At 40.6% G+C, this 20,738-nt stretch overlaps 1 protein-coding gene across 2 annotated transcripts; it reads right to left on the reverse strand.

The window, feature by feature from the left end:
* Positions 1-195: 195 nt before the first annotated feature.
* ASNS (asparagine synthetase (glutamine-hydrolyzing)) lies at positions 196-20,738 on the reverse strand. 2 transcript variants are annotated; one of them, XM_048951835.1, is made up of 13 exons: positions 20,570-20,738; positions 19,538-19,562; positions 19,185-19,452; positions 17,567-17,804; positions 16,723-16,908; positions 16,507-16,608; positions 14,438-14,565; positions 13,562-13,688; positions 11,856-11,962; positions 11,236-11,336; positions 10,129-10,210; positions 9,730-9,885; positions 196-8,282 (listed from the first exon to the last, which is right to left on the reverse strand). In XM_048951835.1, exons 3-13 carry the CDS (start codon positions 19,431-19,433, stop codon positions 8,073-8,075), a joined length of 1,686 nt encoding a protein of 561 aa, XP_048807792.1. In that variant the 5' UTR covers positions 19,434-19,452; positions 19,538-19,562; positions 20,570-20,738; the 3' UTR covers positions 196-8,072. The 2 variants fall into 2 exon arrangements, with proteins under 2 accessions (XP_048807792.1, XP_048807791.1); XM_048951834.1 differs by lacking the exon at positions 19,538-19,562 and having other exon boundaries at positions 20,570-20,737.

The following is a 20,738-nucleotide window of genomic DNA, read 5'->3' on the forward strand; positions in this document are numbered from 1 at the left end:
TTTCTTCTGTCCCTCTCAAGCCAATTGAATTTGCTCTGCTTCCCAGATTGAAGTGTTTGTGTTGAACAGCAACCAACAAGCCCATTACATATTACAAACCATATTAGAGAAAGTCAGCTTGAACTATAACACTGATACATTATTAGTATATTTCAAAGATATTTATTTAATGGTAGTAGATTTTATGGTGAATTACGTAGCCAAGATAGAACCTTTCATATTTTCCTTTGCCAAGCAAAACAGATGTTTCAAAGCTTTTAATGCTAATTCTTACAAAGCTTGTCCAAGAGGCTCCTCGAGAAAGGTGCCCAAAGCCAACACAGTGCTGACACATCTCACTTTCTCTGATGTTTTCGACCTGTAGCGGGGTCATAGGATTATATGAGATTCCCAAACTTTGTGCTGTACAAGAAATGAAGTTTACAGGCAATACGTTAAGAAAATAAAATATTAAAATAGCTCAGAAAGGAGAATATTTCCATTATAACAGAAATAGGATGTTTCAGTGAGTCTTTTACAAAATTTCACGAGTTTCATCACATTAGTTTGGAGGCGCTTATAAATGGAAGGGACATCACCTGTTTACATGGCCTGATAGTGATAGGACCAGTGGGAATGTCTTTAAACTAAAAAAAGGGGAAATTTAGGTTAGATGTTAAGAAAAAATTCATTACTGAGAAGGCAGTAAGGTGCTGGCACTGCTGCCCAGAGAGCTGTGGTGCCCCATCCCTGCAGGTGCTCAAGACCAGACTGGATGGGGCCCTGGGCAGGCTGAGCTGCTGGGGGGGCAGCCCTGCCCATGGCACAGGGTTAGAACTGGATGATCTTCAAGGTACCTTCCAACCCAAGCCATTCTATGATTCTATGTAAAATCTATCTATCTTTCGTTGGTGCAAAGAGCATTTTTAAGATTTTCTCAGCAGGACTTTTGATTTGAGCTTTCAACCTTTTGGTCAACTCTTAGAATTGTGCAGTGAGTTTTCACTTCCTGACACAGAAAATACATGCAGAAGCTGCCATGGAGTATCGCTTCCTTAATCTTTATTAATATTTGGCTATTAACTCACATGGTGATGCTAAGAAACAAGAGGGAAGAATTTATTTCTATTTGTACTAGAGATTCAGCAGTTTTACCTGAATGGGATATTTCGGTGATCTGAAACTCAGAGCATGCAAGCTTTTTGGTTATCCAAAAAAATGAAGAAAAAAAAAAGCATATTTAAAACAATTTAAATTGTATCACAAAATACTGTATTGAGAAGAACTACGCAAGTTCTTTCTGAAAGGAAACCATGAGCAGGGCCCAGTAGCACCATCCAGCAGCCAGAATCCCCTCTTTCATGCAGCTTTCACTGACAGAGATAACCGTGCTCCAAAACACAGGGTGAGAAGTGAGCTCAGGCGTTCAGAGCAGCAAAGTGACCACAGTGCTCTCACATTGCTACACCTTTTACACACACCTCAAGAGATACAACAACCTCAATACTCCCAAACACACACTTTAAGCATTTGACCCAGCTGACCATTTGGCCACTGCTGTAGTATTTAAGGGTGATTATGGCACAGTCCTAAAGTTCAATACTTTTTCAAAGCCCTGCTCCACTGAAGTGCCCATGAATCTGTTTTTGCCTCTACTGAGCAAAGGAGATCAAAAGTTATAATGGAACAAAAAACGGCCCCTGATTGTTTGCAACATTATTTCAGGTAATGTAATTGAATGTAATGAGTGATACCTCCTGTACTTTGGTTTTGATTGATTCCTTCAGATTTGTCTAAAATAGAAACAATTAAACAAGCAAATAACGATCCTGAGATTTAGATTAAAGATAAACCTTAAACAAGAAGCACTTTCCATGGAGTATCCTGAATGGAGCCATTCATTTTGGCCTGTCAAGTAATGGTGTGGCTTCAGAGGCAATTGCATTTGCTATTTACCTATCTTTCTCCCCGTGTTTGAAGTAAAAACAATGTGTTACCTTGCTCCACTTTTTGCTTAGCCTTGCACACCAAGATATCTCTTCATCCACTGAACTGCAGCTTACGGGGAACAGAAGTGGAAGAAGCTGTGGAGCTGCCGAGCACAAAACCACTCCATCTCCTGTCCTGCAAGTACCACGTGCCAGGCATCACCTGGAATGTGCTCTGTGGCTCTTGGGACTTAGCAGAGGTGAGACAGGAACTCAAAGGCCAAATGTAAATATTGTTCTATTGTCAGCAGCCTGATAATAACAATATTTATCTTAAATGTGTGCTGGTTGCCCATCACCTGTTCCTTACCCAGTTGTTAAAAACTGCTGATGTGCCTGTAATACCAAATTTCTATGAAATAATCTGTAGTAAAGTATTGTGTCTGAAGACAGAAGAAAGTTTTGTTCCACTGTGACACCAGGCTTCCTACCATCCCAGCTGCAGACCTGCTCTTTGGCACTTCAAAATTAGCAGTGAGAAATCAGCTGGGAGCCAGAGAGCTGCAAATATTAAGGGCAGCTTTTATCCACCGGGAAAATGTAGCATCTTTCATTCCCTCCAAGGAACTGTGACAGAGCCAAGTCATCACTGGAAAGTATTTGCATATTAAAATTGTTTCATTATCTCATAAAAGTCTCTAATCAGTTGTTGGTGTGCTAAGAGAAGAGGAACGTTAACCAAAAGGAAGAGGAAATAAATGCAAATACATCTTCACAATCCCAAGCAGAAAAGACTACAAAAATATCAGGTAGATTTGGGACAAAAAGTAATGACAAAAATAATAAAAATACGATTTTGACCATGATAAAAGGAAATACACCATAGTAATTGATTCTTTCATAGGCTACCTCAGTAAGACATTTATACAGAGGACACACTTCTACAGAGAGTCAGCCACTGCATTTATCTTCTTTTTCTATTTCAAGCTGGGGCAGTAAGCCATGCTTAATTTTAAACATGACAGAAGGGCTGTCTGACAGCTCCAGCTGTTTCAGCTTGTGCTCTTCTGCACCACAGCAGAAGTATCTGAGCAAAACTCGACATGAATCACCCTGAGCTGTTTTGAAATCATTTAATTCTTTAACAGATAAGGAAGTATGATTTAAAAATAAATAGATCATGCTGAGGGATTTGAACAAAATTTCTGTAGCCTGGCATCCGTCACAAGTCAGATTTGGAAAATACAGGGAGACAAGGGGAAAAAAAAAACAACTACAACACACCAAAGAGACACCTCTAGACCTACCAGCACCATTGGTGGCTTCTCCCTGTGGAAGGCTGTAGGTTTCTGGGAGCACAGGTATGGCTCCATCCCCTTTCTCACCCCTCACCTACATGAGCTTCTGACTTTTGCCCTCATGACATTCACCTTACAATTGCACACTGCCCACGTATACTCAAATTATCTTCCTCCCAGACCAAGTCCTACAGGCCCTCATTTGAATGAGTAACACTGCTGGAAGTGTTTCAATCCACAACTACCCTGGCCTGGCCAGATCTGAGCTGGTGGCTCTGCCTGGGCTCACTGGCACCATGGCATGACCCTCTCAGCCACATGACCTTCCTGATGCCCCAAAGGGCAACAAACATTCAGTAGGGACACAGCTGTCCAGGAGCGTCTCCTGGCACACAGCATCAAAGTACAGCCTCAATCTCATGGCTATGCTGCACAATTACACTTCAAAGAGACAGGAAGCCTGCTTCACTTCCCCCCTCCAGAAACATATTTAAGTTCTAGATCCCCATTTTTCTCCCGCAGAGAAGAAAAAATAATAACAAAAATTCCACCTTCCTGCTGAAAACTCCAAACCAAGATCATTGTATCAAAGGGAGCACACGCAGCCAGAAGTGAAGAAAACGTGCATCCCAGCTGGCCATTCCTGAACTTACCTCCACAGCATCTTCAGAAGGCAGAGAAATGAAATGGCTCTGCTAAAGAGGGGAGAGGGGCTGAATTGCTTTTTGCAGCTCATCAGGGAAGTTTATGTTGGAGTGAGGAGCTGAGCACAAGTTTCCTATCCCCTTAGAAAATGAGAAGTTCAAAACCTGTGCTGATAGCAGCATCTCACTGTGCCTCACAGAACGACATGTGAGGCATTATTTCAGAAAATGGAGCTGGGTATCACTCCAAAATGCACACATCTCTTTTCTCAATGACCTTCGAGTTGGCAATGCACCTTTTGCATGAGTAACTCATCCACTGCCAAGATAGGCAACTCTACCACCACCTAAACCAGATTCTGCACTAAAAATTCATACTAATTTATGGCCCATGAAGCTCTAAATTCCCAGACACTGGCTCTGTGTGGAATCCTCTGTGTCAGCAGACTTTTCAGCTGCGGGCAGTGAAGAAAAAATCCTTTTTGCAATTCAGAAAAGACCAGGAAGGGCAGACTGCTCAAAGCTGGGATTCCTGCACATTCCTGAAATACACCGCAAGGAATCCAAACATCTGCAGAGGGCAGCCTATCATCTGCCCAGGTAACAGCAACCTGTTCACCCACCGTGCAGCTCCCCTATGCTTCCTCACCTACCTGATTTAAGCTGGAGGAAACAATCACATCATCTTCCTGCCCTGTCCTCAGAGGCTGCCATAAGAGTTACAATTAGCATCAATTGGGATAATCATTCTATTTGCATTTTTAAGCTATTATTAGCAAGCCGTCAGTCAGCCAATAATTTGCATCACTACCCCCCTCCTTTTTGTGCTAAAATAATAATGGTTTTAATCAAAAGCAATTTGTATTAATATATGTTTTGCCCCAGGTGTTAAGAGCAGTCTTCAAGAGCGGTGGCGAGAGATGTTAAATAACACCATTTATTAATATAGGTGACTACTGATAGCTTTGGAAGTAGCAGAAATGGGGGCTGCTCTTTTTGCAGGCAGCTTCTTAGCAGGACTCCCGGGCACACAGAGGGTCACACACTGCATGAACACCTATGCTCCTTATATTAACAATCACAAGAATGGTATGGAGGGGTAGACCTCAGAATAAAACCAATGTTTCCCATTCCCCTGCCCAGTGCTACCTTACACATTCCTTAGAACTAGCATTATCTACTTGTTTCACACTTCTGATTTGTAATATCATAACTGGTTTTAAATTACTTTCAAACGCAATAATGAGTGCACTCAGTGCATTTAGCTCTGAGCTGCCTTCTCACCTGCAGCACCAGCATAATAAGCTCTGCGCGGTATCTCGCGAGCAAGTTTAATCAAACCTTTCCTTTCTATGATCTTTGCTCCTATTCTAATCTAATGCTTAATAAAAAAATCCCATCAACAAGCGCATGTGAAAAACCGAGCTCCGGACACAAAGCGGAACGGGACAACAGCGGCTTTCAGGATCACGAGCGGGCTGCTCACGGCGCCGGGCTGCCAGCGCCTGCCCTCTGCCGGCCGGGAAGGGCCGAGAAGGAATTCTGCCTGCCCTGCAGCACAGCGGTGCTCCGCCCTGCCAAAATGCAGGCTTCTTCATAGAGAAAAGTGGTCCCTGCTTGCTGATTCCTAATCGGTTATAATAATGTGTGAACATAGTCCCGATTATTTTTTTCCCCAAATTAAATGTAGAAAGAAAAGGAGGTGAACGCAGAAAGACAAAAAGTAAAACTTTTTGGAGAAGAGAAAGCTCCGGGGAGACCTCCTTGTGGCCTTCCAATACTAGAAGGGAGCACAGAAACAGGAGGAGAACGGCTGTTTATGAGGATGGATAGTGATAGGACAAGGGGGAATGGTTTTAACTGAGACAGGAGAGGTTTGGGTTAGATATTAGGAGGAATTTTCACTCAGAGGGGGGTGAGGCACTGGAACAGGTTGCCCAAGGAGGTTGTGGATGCCCCATTCCTGAAGGCATTCAAGACCTGGATGTGGCTCTGAGCAGCCTGGTCTGCTGGTTGTTGACCCTGCACATAGCAGGGGGTTGAAACTCGATGATCTTTGAAGTCCTTTTCAACCCAGGCCATTCTGTGAATCTATGAAAACCACTAAGAAGGGTGTTGCACGCTGGATCTCCATCCCACTCTCCAAGCTACAAGTCCATCTTCAGCCACCTGGCCAACTACATGTGGCTGTTGCCTTAAATCAGAAAAAAAACCCAAAGAAACAAAAACAAAAAAACCCAAAAAACTACACGGCTTCACAAAAGTCATAAAGGCTGTAGAATTCATGCCTATATATGGGGAATGAATTAATAGGTTTTTACTCCTGAGACCCCTACCATATATGCCCTTAATGAGAACAAGGCGCACAAACAAGGCCTTCCTCCTCAGGACTCCAGAAAATGGTTATAATAATTAGGATCACCAGTATAGGATCTTGCCTTACTAAGTAAATGCCCAATGCACTGTGAATTAAAAAGAATTATGGTAGTTTTTCTTAAATATCTGACTCTTCCACAAGACTACTTATCCCTCCTACAGCCTACCACCTGCTTGTTGCTCTTCCTTATCTCACAAGTGAACAACATTGCAGCAGAATGTGCATTAGAGTGATGAGAGAACATGTGCTGCATCTATTTTTTTACTGCAGGCATTTTCATACCAGCTGAGCCTTGGAAAGTTCACAGTAACAGGTCTTATCTTTACACAGCAGAAGCCAATCAATACACTCTATACTCCTTGCCCAAGTCAAAATATACTTTAGTGCTTCAAAAAAAAAAAACAAAAAAACCCAAGGCAAACATATGACCCTTATGTAAATAGGTCTGCAGGAACGTATTATCTTACTCATGGCACGCTGATAACAAGTATGTGCAAGGCCACTTCTAGTAAAGCTGGACAGTTCCTGAGCTCCACAGTACTGAGAGATTTCTGGATCAAAGAGGCAAATTCAGAAATTCAAAAAGATTCAATGGATTAGGAGGGGTGAAAAAAGTAATGGACAATCAATCACCTTATGAAATATTTTTTTTTAATACCAGAAGTGCTTATGGCTTCGGTTTCCCTGTCAAAAGGGACGTTAAACTAGACTACTGTCTAGCACAATGATAGTCAAGTCAGTCTGTAGTGCTCATACTTTTGTTTCAAGTTACCTTTAAAAAAGCCCCTGTTCCTACATAATTATTAAAAATTTGTCCTGAGTTTAAAAAAAAAAAAAAAATTCTTTTTTTTTTGGCAGAGCATTAAAAATTCTTATGCTTTATGAAATCTTTCTTCTTTTCTTTTCCTTTTTCCATTTTCTTAAGCAAGGTCCCTAATCCCATTGTCTTCAAAGGTGCTTTGTCTGACGACCTATGGCTGAGGGCTGGCTCACCACACAGTCGATGACATGCAGCTAAGTGGCAACAGTCTACCTTTCCATCTCACAGTAAGTGAAAAAATCCTTAAAATATTTAGTCATAGTAAAATAGTCATAGTAACTTCCATCAGACTGACACAAATCACCCTGTTAACGCTCTATTTTCAAGAATAATAAATACATTTAAAAATTGAAGCCCCTGAGTTAGAAATAAAGATGTAACTCAGCTTCTCTTCGATAATAGTCACAGCTAACCTCAGACAGGTGGTATATTTAAAAGATTCAAAAGGGACAACTTGTGGCTTTACGCTAACAAGATTCCCATTAGTTTCATTTAAGTATGATCCAGCACCACCACCATTATCAACTCTAGTAAGCACCTCTGCATAGCTACGTATTCTCTTCAAAGTTAGACCAAGGTTCTCATGAATTACTTGAAAGACATTCAGAACAGAGTAATATATCCAAACCCCACACTGAGGCATACAGATCTCTGAACAGCTCAGGTGAACTTGCCTTATTCTCGCAGGACCAACAACAGTTTGCGTCACTTTGCCTTGAGTCCTCAATGCAGAGTTCACAATAAAATATGTTAGATGACTGCGAGGCAAATCAATACATTTGAGACCATCACATAAGGAACCAAAGTTTTCCAAAAAGTATTTTCCCATGAATTTCAAAATTTTGGTACAGCAGGATGAATTTCGTAGTAGAATAACTACAGAAAGCTCTTATTTTCAATAGCATTTTCAAAATCTATCTCAAAGACCACTTAAGCTTTAGATTTGCATATTTATTTTTTCTTCTAAAAGGAGAGCGCATGCAAATTGCTTGCAGCACTTGTATTTAGGATTGATTCTATCAACAGCTACTCTTGAGCAGCTGACTTGTAATGTTTCAGTGTGCGAGCAGAAGGATCAGTTGCTTTAACCCATCTTGGCATCCAGTAGTGGGGCAGCCAGCTGCTTCGCCCTGGGTAGTGCTTCTCAAAGATCTGACGGTAGTAGTAACTTTCTTTTGTTCTAGGAGGATTGAAAGGATATTTCTCCGCTGCCTTTTCCAGCAGAAGGTCATCAACCTGTAGAAACAGCAGAACTCACATTAGGCTGCTTTCTAATTTATGCAAGCTGATTTGCTCAAAGTCAGACATGAGAATTCACCACAAGTGGCCTGTAAGTTTTTTTAAAAAAACCTTTAAACCTATTCTAAAGGCAGGCAGAGGTTTCTCACAGGTGAATTTTTGTCACAGGCTCCTTTCCATCTTTATGGATACATAACCAAGTGTCCAGCACTGTTAATGTTTCTCTCTGCGTTACAAGAGATTATATATAATATCCTTTTGTTATTATGCTCAAGAAAACCCTTTTTTCTTATCCTTCTCTTTGCTGTGAATCAACTTGCACAACTTGAAGCAGACTTCCTCCATGTAAATGGCATCCTATTCTTTTCTGCTCATAATGAGCTGTTCACTCTGCTTGTATAACTGGGCTCCTAGCATCAGAAGATCTGGGATACAGAGGCAGAAGACACTTTTAGCTGCTGACGTGGCTAAGAAAGGAAGGAAGAAAACTTGTACCAGTTGACAATTTCTAAAGCAGCTTCCCCTCAACATGCTGTGTAATTCCCCACAGCCATGAAATAAAATTGCCTCTACTACACCAATACAGGCTCAGTAGAGGCAGCACAACACTAAGAACTGCTTTCTTCCCTGTGGATAAAGTAGAGAAGGACACACACAGTTGGTAGTAAGACAGACAAGTGCCCATCCATAAGCCCTACACATATTTCTGTGTAACAGAGCTCTGGAGTTATTCTCAGTGATTAACTACCTCTATGCACCAGAGACTACCCTTTGTCTGAAGTCAGAATGCTGCAAGTCTTCAGCGGTCATTGGTGCAAAGAGAGGCATTAAAAAGCAAAAGGGCTCAGGTGGGCATAACTACAAAAAAAAAAACAAATGAAATGAACAAGAAAGGATATTAGAGTAATTATATTGTTACTCCGCTACAGAGTAAGTTCATGCAAGTGTTTTCAACTGAAGCAGCTGCTTTACTTACAGCCCAGAAATTGTGTTTGCCAACACTGAACCTAATTTGCAATCCAGATACTTAAATGATGCTCATTTCCTTACAGTCATTTCTGCCAGACTCTAGCATTTCTTTGTACCTATGACTTCAAATGTCTTTAAGCAACTCCCATCCCAGCCCCATCTCTGAAGGCATTTAAGGCCAAGCTGGATGGGGCCCTGGGCAGCCTGACCTAGTGGGAAGTGACCCTGCCCACAGCAGTAGGGTTGGAACAAGCTAATTTTTAAGGTCCCTTCCAACCCAGGCCACTCTACAATTCTGTGAACATGCAAGGCTACTGATTAAAACTTTTCTTGCTCCTCCACCATGAAACTCAAGTTACTATCACATCTAGATTTATTCTCCCAACTAAGAATATGATCTGTTTCCTCTCTGGCAGTAATATCTCAATGTAACTAAATGTGAAAGAGAAAAGCCCCAAATACTGTGGTACTATACCTGTTGATCAATATAGTCCTGAAGAATAGAAAACCAGGATTTCTTTACTGATGCTATACCATCACTGAAAGCTTCTTTGGGTCTCCAGAGTATTTCTTTGGGAAGCAAGTTGGAATCTTCAAAGGACTGTCTTAAAAGGTATTTTTCGATTCCATTCTGTTTGCAGAACGAACAATGCCATGAGTTTCAGGAACTGCAGTACAAAGATTTAAATACTTGACTAAGAAATATTTCCTTTCAAAAGATCTGGCCAGAAAAGAGTACCCAGTAGCCCAATATTCCCGCAAAATATTTAAAATCATATTTGGTCACATGGAATTCAGCAATTCAATCATGCTTAGAACACATAGCTGTTAATTTGTTAGGTCTGCATTTGGGTTCAACCCTAGTTTTACACACCTTTGGGATTCGCAGTTCTGCTGGTAGAGATAAATAGTAAGAAGTAAAGCGATGATCCAAAAATGGGACTCTTAGCTCAAGACTAATTGGGGAGAAAAACAGAAGAGATACTGAATTAATCCAACACACGAGACACTTACAAAATCCTTAACAGTTAAACTGTCCTTGTCTTTCACATCAGCACAAGATTTTCTGCTTTTACTTGGGAGAAATTTCACTTGTATTCATGTCTAACTCATGACTAATTCATGACTAACTCCATTTAATTCATCAATTTAGAGAGTTAAGTTTATTGTCTGAGTGGATTAACTACAGATTTCAGATGACTTATGATGCCATCTGCCGGACAGCTTCTGGTACAATGCATTTACAAACTACAATCCTGCAGGATTTGCAACATCTGTTGTTTCACATAAACAAAAATACATTGAAAAATCTGTTTGCTTCCAGAGAACTACCAAGAACCTGCAAGCTGCTGACTGGGATTTGCATCAGTATTTGTAAAGACGTCACAGAATCAAGCAAAGATTTCTGAAATCCACATTTGTTTGTATTTTCAGAAAACACTGAAAGAGAGCCTGTATAGACACCATACAGCTGTTGACTACTTCTCCTGCAGCATATGCAGGCTATGTCAGTAGCAGATATACAGATACAAAGTCTTTCTGCTCATACTCTCTTACAGATGACATGGCTTTTAAGGACACTTGAAAGCAATAAATAAAATTAGAGTAACGGAGGCAACAAATAAAATTACAGTAACTGTGTCTTGGGTAGGAAAAACTGCTCTCAGTGTTTTCCCTCAAGAGACATTAAGCTTCCCAACTTCAAAGGCAAATGGAGATTCTATGCTAGATACAGAGTTCAAGCAGAGTACAGACTGCATTCAGTTTGTTACTACTGCTCTTAAGACTGATGTTCTTCTCAGAGTAGTTTAGATCCAGACAATAATGAAGTTATCATGTGTCACAATATTCTAAACCATTCAGAAGTTCAACCAGCAACAAGTGAACAAGTAATTCAGTCTTCTCAATGGCAAAGGAACTTTTATTATCTTGTTAAGCTCTTCTATCAGGTGTATTCAGCATCCAAGAGACCACACCTTACCCATGTGCTGCAGTAGTTCTGTCTGCACGAAGTACATCAAACAGGTAGAGCTCCTTCAGAAGCCTCTCGCTCTCTTCTGCAGCCTCCTCAGGAGATGGTGCCTGTAACCAGACGTGTATGTAGCATGCAGATCTAATATAGCTGCAGTAAGGGAACCATTACTCACTGTCCTACATTTGTGTGTGCAAGCGACAGCTGACAAAAACGTGTCAACTTGCACACTAAGATTCCCAGATACCTCTTTATAGAAATAAGCAATCTCTCCTCAAGTACAAAACAAGGTGTAAGACCAATGCATGCCTTTGCAAATACATCATTATAAACTGGAAGCATACAGAACTCCTAATTTTAACCATATTCATTTTCAAGAGCTTAAGAAGGATTCACACGATCTCAGAACTAGCAAAGAATACACACAAGAAGTAAGAGTCTGAGTGAGTTTGAAAAAGTCACTTTTCCACGAGTCCCTTGGATTTTATGCCCCCTCAGGCGTTAGTCTCAACAAGTACACAGCTGTGACAATTCTCAAACTTCACACCTTGAGATCTCAGTAGAGATCTTCTGTTTAAGGGGAGAACTTCTGTTTAAGAAGTCCAAGGGCCTGCTGGAAATATACGTACCTTATGGAAATATATATATCCTTGAGTCAACTCATCTGATCCTTCTCCCGAAAAAATGACCACACTGTCTGTTTTCTTGCGTATATATTTGGAGACAAGATACATACCTTAAAAGGAGTATAAAGTTATTAAAATACAGCTACATATGTTATACATGGTTGGTACAGTTTTAATTTAGTATCTTAGAAGTTTCTTGCCTACAATAATTTCTTCTGTAGCATAGAACTGCAGTGCACTAACACTACACCTTGTTGTTGTTTAAAGCCAACTATCACCAGCCACACAAACTAAATGCTGCAGATACATCTAAAATGTGTACTTATAGTTTGCACTCAAAATATGCAAGATGTATGTGTTAGTCACCCTGGGAATGCTGGAAGATTCTCATGGGAACAAACACAGAAGTTCTTCTAACTCAATTAAAACTGAAGCATGTTTAATCTCAGCAGAGTCCTGAAAAAACCTTCTGGACTTAAATCTTTTTTTTTTTTTTTTTTTTTTTAAATAAGTATTTATTTATCAGAGTTATGTCCTTCCTCCATTAAATCTTTCCAAATAGTATGCTTTTGTAACAGAAGTATTAAACAGGACGAGGGGAAATGGCCTGAAGTTGTGCCAGGGGAAGTTTAGGTTGGACACCAGGAAACACTTCTTTACAGAAAGGGTGATTAAGCACTGGAATAGGCTCCCCAGGGAGGTGGTTGAGTCACCATCCCTGGATGCGTTTAAGATCCATTTGGATGTGGTGCTCAGGGACATGATTTAGCAGAGGGTTGTTAGAGTTAGGGTGGTATGGTTATGTTGTGGTTGGACTCAATGATCTTGAAGGTTTTTTCCAACCTGAGTAATTCCATGATTCTATGAAAAGGACCTATTTCACTATATTTCTTAACAGGTATAATCACAAAATAAAGATAGCAGATGAAAAGTTGGCTTTATTTTTTAAACAAACATTTTCAGTATTTCGCACTACAAAATCCTAGCCTCATGTAAAGTTCCATTCAAGGACCTAAGTTTTCAAACCTGTTTTATCTTTTTGGCTTATTAACTTGTTTACAAAGCTATAGGCTGATGTAAGTGTAACTGGGTAAAATGCCATAGCTCACATTAGGCAGAAGGCCACACTAGATTAGGGTTTTTCACTCTTATCATATTGATAACCATTTTTTAAAAACCTGCTGGTGACTTCTGCCATTTCTCAGAATCAAGCATACATTAGGAGAAGTCTACCTGACTTCAGTGTGCATGTATTACTAGAGGGTGATAAGAAATACTTCACTTTGGTATTAAGATTATGCAAGAAACATGGTAACCATAACTGTTTCTCTATGGTAACATTCAGTGCCTCAAACACTATTCCTCAAATACAGGTTATGCCTCACATAACCTGCACGTTTTCCCTCTTCTTCTAAGGTTCATACTTATCAGAATGGAAAACCTAGACCCATAGATCAAATATTTGTTTTTTATATCATGTTCCTTTTTCATCACAAAGTTTCAGGAATAGCTTTTGACAATATCTTATAGTCAGTGACTTTGAAACTAATCACCAGTTTGGCCTCAATCCAACGTCACGTTTGAGAGCTGGGGGCAAGAACTCAGGAGTTTCTGTTCCCAAACTCTACAGCAGTTAATGATGAAAACAGAGTTTTGCATAAAATGTTATTAAAGCAATACAAAGTGAGTATTGCTATTAAAAATCTTACCAATTGAAGCTCTTACTGTTGTTATATCGTAGGTTTCCAAAGAAAAGATAACCTCCTCTACTGCCTGAATTCCCTCTTCAGAATTAAATATTACTTCATGATGTTCACTGCCTATATGAGCTGCCACCTGTTGGTAAGAAGTCACAATGTATTAAAACATTTTTAAACACACCCTCTGAAAGCATCAGCTCCCTTTTGCTATAAGCAGTGAGAATTACAGGACTTAAGGACAAGAAAACACAACGCTGTAGCAGCCACTCCTACTTGCAGTGGTGCTCTGTCAAAGGGAACACTCCTCCCAACCGCACTGTGCTCAATTCTGACTGCAGAACATCCACATCTACTTGCCCAAAGCCTAACAGAATCTGCAGAGGATTTAAATACACTGGAATTTACTCAGAAGAAAAAAGACAGCTCAGAAGTTATGACAGCTGGATACCCAAAGGGAACCTCAGATACCCAACCATTTGTACAAGGCTCTTAATTCAAGATGCTGACAATGAACTTGAAGTATTTAGCTTGCATATAAATGCCATTAGCAGAGGAACAATAACATGGTGACTGACCATAAAACTCAGAGGTTTTAAGAGACTGAGACCATTCTGAGGTACTGTTTCCTTTAGTAACAATGAAGTAACAGTCCATCACAAAAGTCTTCCAAAAAAATGAAGGGAAAATAGTTATGGCTCAAATCCTCTTTTTGTAGCAATTAATTAAACATCAAATGTTGTACTAAATGATTCACAGCAAACTGATTTACATCTTCAAATTTTAATCAGTACCAAAATCAATACCGTACCATGAAGTTAGCACTTCTCTAATGCAGTCTCTAATACTCAACAACTCAGAACAACCTGGAAACAATATTTATTATACCTTTCTGGCAGCCAGTAAATCAGGACTGTTTTCCATCCCAATTGCAAAGGTTTGTAGTGGATATTTTATGTTCATTTCTTTCATCAGTTTCAGAAGAACAGCTGCAACCAAGCTGGAATCTAAGCCTCCTTTTAAAAAAAAAACAAACAACAAAATGCCAAATTATTTTGTTAGATCACTGACTGTTTTTTATTTCCCTCTAAGGGCACTAAGTCTAGATAGCAGAATTTCACATGCAGGTTTCATTTTTAAGCAAAGTGAATCTAAAGCACATCTGTAAAACTGCACATTTACCTCTGCTTAACATTGTACCACTCGAGATGCCCCCTTCTCAACCCAGCTACACTAGGCTCTACTCTTCATTTCAAAATTGCTCTCCATCATCTTCTACATACGTTACTTTACTAAAAAAAACTAAGGAAAAAAAAAATTAGAGGTGCTGTTTGAATAAACCAAAACAAAGCAAAAACATTTTGTTTGACCTACAACAGAATGGTCAGTGTAAGAATTCCACATCTCCCTGATCATTTTTTCAGAAGCATGCTTAACATTTTGAGTGAAATTCATTTTTGAAACTATTTCAGAGTGAAAAGGCTCACTAGCAGCATTCTTTCTTTTCTTCCCCTTACTTTTTCCATTAGAAGAGTATGGATGCATTTGAACAGTTTGAAAAACAAACAAACAACAAAATACCAAGAGACATCCTAAGGCTCTTCTATTTTACTCTGAGTAGCTAGTTCTACTGCTCCTTGTCTACTTCTACTTGTCGCTCTCCCTTTTATTTGCTATACTGAGCAAAGCACAGTCCCATACTTTGCAGTTCTAGCAGAGAACAATATGTTCTTCTGCTTGTTTCCCACACTTTGTACCTAGTTTTTCAGCTGAGTGCACTAGCAAACATTCCCACTCTGATTGTCCTCTGTGGGAACCCTTTCCTGACAAAAATTTCCCTATGGAAATTACATGAATTACATGCAAAGTGAGAGGAAAGACAGAGAACACAGAAATCAAACTGAGTGCTTGAGACTGAAAATCAGGGAATCCCTGTTTCCACAGTGAAGCTGAGTTCCAATCCCTTTGTGATTGGAAGAGCAAGCAACTCTGTGATGCTCCAGGTATACTCCAAATTGTGAAGCAAGGAGATACTCTGGTAACTTATCAGTACAGGACTTGAGTTTTACCACTGATATGCAGTGTACATGTGGACCTGAGGAGTCAACTGTCCTCTAAATTGAAAAGTCCATTTCAAAAACAAATTTCAGATATTTACTGAGGCTGAGATATTCCAGCTCTGCATGCCTCCATGTTTCATTTCCCTCCCTCCTTCTTTTTATCATGTCACAGTAAAGAAATGCTTCAACAGAATCTCCTAGTCAGTTCTCTCTCATTCAGATGCACACTTGCTAGGATAGGTGAAAAATGAGTGTAACTGCCTATGTTCAGTGCATGAATAAACAGTGTTACCAGAACTCTACCCAGAAGTACAAAGTGCTACCAAAACACAGTGAATAAGATGTGAGTCCCATGGCTACAAAGCCTTACCTCTGCAAGACTGAACTACCACATCATTGTGTCAGAGAACAACTTCTTGTACCACAAGCTACTACCTCACCTGAAAAAGAGTGTACTAAATAATTTTGGTCCAGAAGTTCCCTTGTAATTTGGTAAACAAAGGACAGTTTGTGATGTAGGCTAAGTCCAAGAATACGACAGGTAAGAATTTCAGTCCCATTTGCTATCTGAAACAGTCCTCTTTTTTATGTTTCAGAGTATATTTGGTGATTTTGCAATAAAACCACCTTTTTCTCTTCTTAGTTGAAAATGGTTATTTCTTCAACAAGACAACATCCCAGCCTAGAGTAAACTTAACAAGCATACGACTTTCAACATATCTGTAAACTAGAAAACTCCATCACAGACCATTAAGGTCTCTTAACTAAGAAAGCAAATGGAAGATTCAGATCCCTTCAGGCACATCACAGCAGAACAGTCAGTATTTTTTCTTCTAACTGGTCGATGATGGCTGAGAAGTGAGAGAAGACAGAATCATTGCAATTTGTGCTATTTACCTGACAAAAGACAACCAATCCTTCTGTGAGCCATCAAACGCTTTCTAACAGCATTTTCAAACAGAACACGGATGTTGCTCTTCACTGTTTCAAGATCAAAGCCTGACCAGGAGAAAGAAGACAAAACCAAAAGAAAAGCATAATTTCATAACCAAAGATTATGATTTTATTCCCACTTTTTCATCAGAATTAATAGGAAACGCTTTGCTGTACTACCTGAAGGCAGATTTTCCACTGTATCACAAGCAGCATGGAGTGGCTCATCTTTATAGCTATGAAACTTTACTACTTCCACTGACGCAACCTTGCCAGAGGGCTTCAAATCCAGCACTTCATAATGACCCGGAAGAAATGGTTCCACTTTAGGAAATAAGGATGTTGAATGCTTTAAGTTGATAAGTCCTATAAATAAAACAGGAGGAAAACAAAATAAAATAGAGAGATAGTTCAACCTGGATTTTCTAAGGTATACCTCACTCAACTTTAGATTTGTTTATGCAAGTGTTGACACTAGAGAGAGTTACTCACAAAGAAATAGATAAATAATACTGAAAGCGTTCGTAACAAAGGAAAAAAAACCTCATCATATAACATTAGCATCCATTAAAAAATTATCCAAAGCTACAGAAAATTTCAGTGGGGTTTTAAAATTCTTGGCTTTTACAGATTGTAAGTTCTAGTGGCATTATTTCCCGCTGAATTGCAGGAATAAATTCTAATATCATTTAGTGAAGCATAAATCTAGCTTAGTTCTTTAGACTACATTCAACTTTGGGTAACTGAAATACCTTGGGCTCAATACTAATACTGTTTTAGAACACAAAGAACTATAAAATCAAAGTTATTTTAGGGATTTTAAGGACAATTAAACATTTTCAAGAGTTAGCATCTGTTGGTTTTTTCTGTTTGTTTGTTTTAAACGAGGCACAGATTTCATACTACTAAACATTACTTTATTACTGAACTAATAGTTCACTTTCTCTTCATACTTAGAAGACACTAAAAAAGCATGCCTCCAATAACAATACTTAATACTAGATGCTCAATACAACTGTTTTACCTTTTGCCTCAGAACAGACACCCAAAAATCCATCATCAGTCAGCACCTTAAACAGTGGTCTGACTCCATAGGTGTCTCTTGCAAGAAACACTTTTCTGTTTGCTGTGTCCAGAAGGATGAAAGCAAATACACCATCCAGCATGGATGCTGTTTGTTCTATCCCTCCTCTGTTGTAAAGATGAAGGATAACCTCACCATCCACCAGCGTTTGATACTCAAATCCAAACTGCTTCTGCAACTAAGAAAAGAAACACACAAATGAACAGTTGCAAATACTGATTAACAATTGAAAAAAAAAAAAAAAAAAAAAAGAAGAAAATTTACTAAAGAAAACAAAGGTTTTTGTTTTGTAAAATAGAGCACAAAGTTTCACAAACATTTCCATCAAAGAAGGAAATTACACTTATGTACTCAAAATATTATCCAGGATCATCTCAGAGCCAACACAGATTAATTCTGCAAACTCAAGCAATGTGCATTATGGCCTATTTTCAGGGAAGCACTTCTGTTAGGAGAAATAAAATTGCAGACACACAACCCTGGCTTTAAGAAGCACATCTTTCAAAGAGAAAAGGCAGAAGGAGGCAGCCACTGGTTCTGAAAATTCCACTCAAAATAGGACCAGAAACAGAAGACAGCTGCATTAAGATCAAGCATAGTTAATGTTCTTCTGGTGCTGCTTCTAGAGGCCTTTCAACAACTTCTGGACACCTGGAGGAAGATGGGGGATGGTGGGAGTTTCAGTAGAACACCTGAAAGTAAAGAAGCCCCATATAATCAATGTTTTTGCATTTTAACTTAAGTTCTTCGATTTTAATTGCTATTCATGAGACAAAGATTTGGCTCAAATTGATTAATTACTAAAATAACTAAGGCATTGCCCTAAATAAGATGGCTGTTTCACCAATGATTCTTTCATAGGTAAGAAACAAAAAGAAAAAAAAAGGAAAAAAAAAAGGGATTCTTTATAAAAAAAGAAGGTTTTTTTCTTTAAAAAAAAACAAGGTAGGGAAAACAACCAAACAAGTTCCTGCTGACAGAACGTCAAGTTTTACATAATTACATTCCCCTTAGGTTTCAGTGACATGAACTGTGAGTGATTCTTAGTCCTTACAGCAACAGAAAAAAACCTCAGTGCAAAACAAAACTAATATTAGTCTGCTGATACAATACCCTTTAGATACACTTTGCCCTGGTGTATGTACATCCTACCTTTCAAAAAGCCAGATACTTAATAGATGAAATGTTAGTCCCCTTCCTGTTTAGCCAAATTCCCAATGACATCCCTGACAGTAGCTTGACTTCAAAACTTCTATGTGTTAGAAATACAAGACACTTCAGATTATTCATATATTTCTGATCCATTTTAAGCATTTATTTGCAGCATGATTCAGAATCAGTCAAAAACTGTAAGCTGCTTTATAGTCTAATTTTGGATTATCTGAATCACTTCCCTTTACAAGCAACACATCTCAGCACTGGCACACAAAGTTCAGCAGCAATATACAGACCATATGGACAATGCTCTCAGGCACAGGATATGGTTTTGGGCAGACCTGTGTGGAGTCCCACTGACTCGACGATATTTGGGCTCAGCATATTCGAACCATACCCTTACCTGTTTAAAATTGTAGATTTCTCCATTGTAACACAGCCACAGGTAAGGGAACTTCTTCACCCGGATCGGCTGCATGCCATACAGCTGGTCAACAACCGCAAGGCGGTGGAAACCAAAACAGCAGTTGGTGAATCCATTGACATTCTCAAAACGAAATGCATCAGGACCTCTATGAGCTATCTTCATGGCACTCAGACACTGCACAGAAAGGCATTCATCGCTTCCAAACAAGGCCCAGATGCCACACATTGTGAAGCTGCTGAGTTACCTAGAAATGGAAAACACATTCAGTCAGAACACAGAATCACCTAGGCTGAAGGAAATGTTATAGAGCACAAAGTCCAATCACCTACCTGACCTATATGCAGGACACGACAACTGGAAATTGTGGATACAACATGTTGATAAATAAAAAAAGTAGGGTATCAATTGCTGGACCATAAAAAGAACTAATGAAGAGAGCAGCAGACCTTATTAACACAAGGTAAAACACAGCATGCGGATATGATAAGCAGCCTTTGTCCAGCTCATGAAATTCAGTTTAAACTTATCCTCGGGTTGTTTTTCATACAGCACCAAGCTGGGTATCAGGTAAGATCTGTTGAAGTAACATCACACCAACAGATGCTTTCTGTTCTTTCACATGAGAGCTGTTCTTCTGCCACCAAAGGTACCAAGGCACGAGGGCAGCTTCACAGCTAGGAACAGAGCTAATCCCAGCACTTCTCCTTGTATTTAGGTACGGACAGGCTGTTTGCTCAGTTATGCTATATGGGAAATCAATTTTTCCATACTCTCTGCCAGAAGCACCGTGCAGAGCCAGCCCTTCCTCGGGGCGAACATCCCTCCCCAGCCCCGCTGCCAGTGTCCAGGCAGGGCGCTGAGGCCATGCAGGGAACGGGGTGTCGGTCGCTGGGAAGGCACGGGGAAGCCATAGGACGGCCGAACCCTGCCAGGAGCGCTGCCGTAAGCAGCAGGGCAGAGATGGGCGTTCGGCCCCACCACGCGCCTTCAGAAGGCTCGCCCATCACCTCCAACCCACCGGCCGGACCAGAGCAGGTGGAGCAGGCAGCAGCAGCAGGGAAATAAGCGGTACCTCCCCCATGCCGTGCATCGGGCTGCCCCTCCCCCCAGGGTCTTCTGCTCTTCCAAACGGCGAGAAACACGCGACAGCCCGCCCCTCAGCCCGCCGCAGGCGATCAATGCCGACCTCACAGCACACCAGGACCTCGGGTTCCCCCCCCGGTAGCGGGCCTTGGCCGCCCCTTCCTCGGCGGCCTCATGCAGCCCCCGCGCGGCCGAGGAACGGCGGCTGGCGATGGCCCGGAAGGTGCGGCGGGGCGGCCCTGCAGCCCGCCGGCTCCCACGCCCGCCCGAGCTCCTACCCGTGCCGGCCGCCTGCAGGGAGCGCCGCCGTCCACGATGCGCCGAGCAGAGAAAGAAGCGGCCGCGGCCGTGTCCGCGTCCGCTGCCAGGCGGCGAGCGGTAGCCGAGCTCCTCCCCTGCCGCCTGCTGAAAGCTGCGGGCAGGTTTCATCATACGGAGCCCGCCCCT

This window comes from Lagopus muta, chromosome 7 (assembly GCF_023343835.1).
Source record: "Lagopus muta isolate bLagMut1 chromosome 7, bLagMut1 primary, whole genome shotgun sequence".
NCBI lineage: Eukaryota > Metazoa > Chordata > Aves > Galliformes > Phasianidae > Lagopus > Lagopus muta.

Excerpts from the sequence above, each read along its gene's own strand:
- ASNS (XM_048951835.1), bottom strand. The coding sequence starts at position 19,433 with ATGTGTGGCATCTGGGCCTTGTTTGGAAGCGATGAATGCCTTTCTGTG. Across the intron at positions 9,886-10,128 it reads CAGAACTGCGAATCCCAAAG|AATGGAATCGAAAAATACCT; the intron begins GTGTGTAAAACT and ends TTCTGCAAACAG. Across the intron at positions 8,283-9,729 it reads AGGACTATATTGATCAACAG|GTTGATGACCTTCTGCTGGA; the intron begins GTATAGTACCAC and ends CTGTTTCTACAG.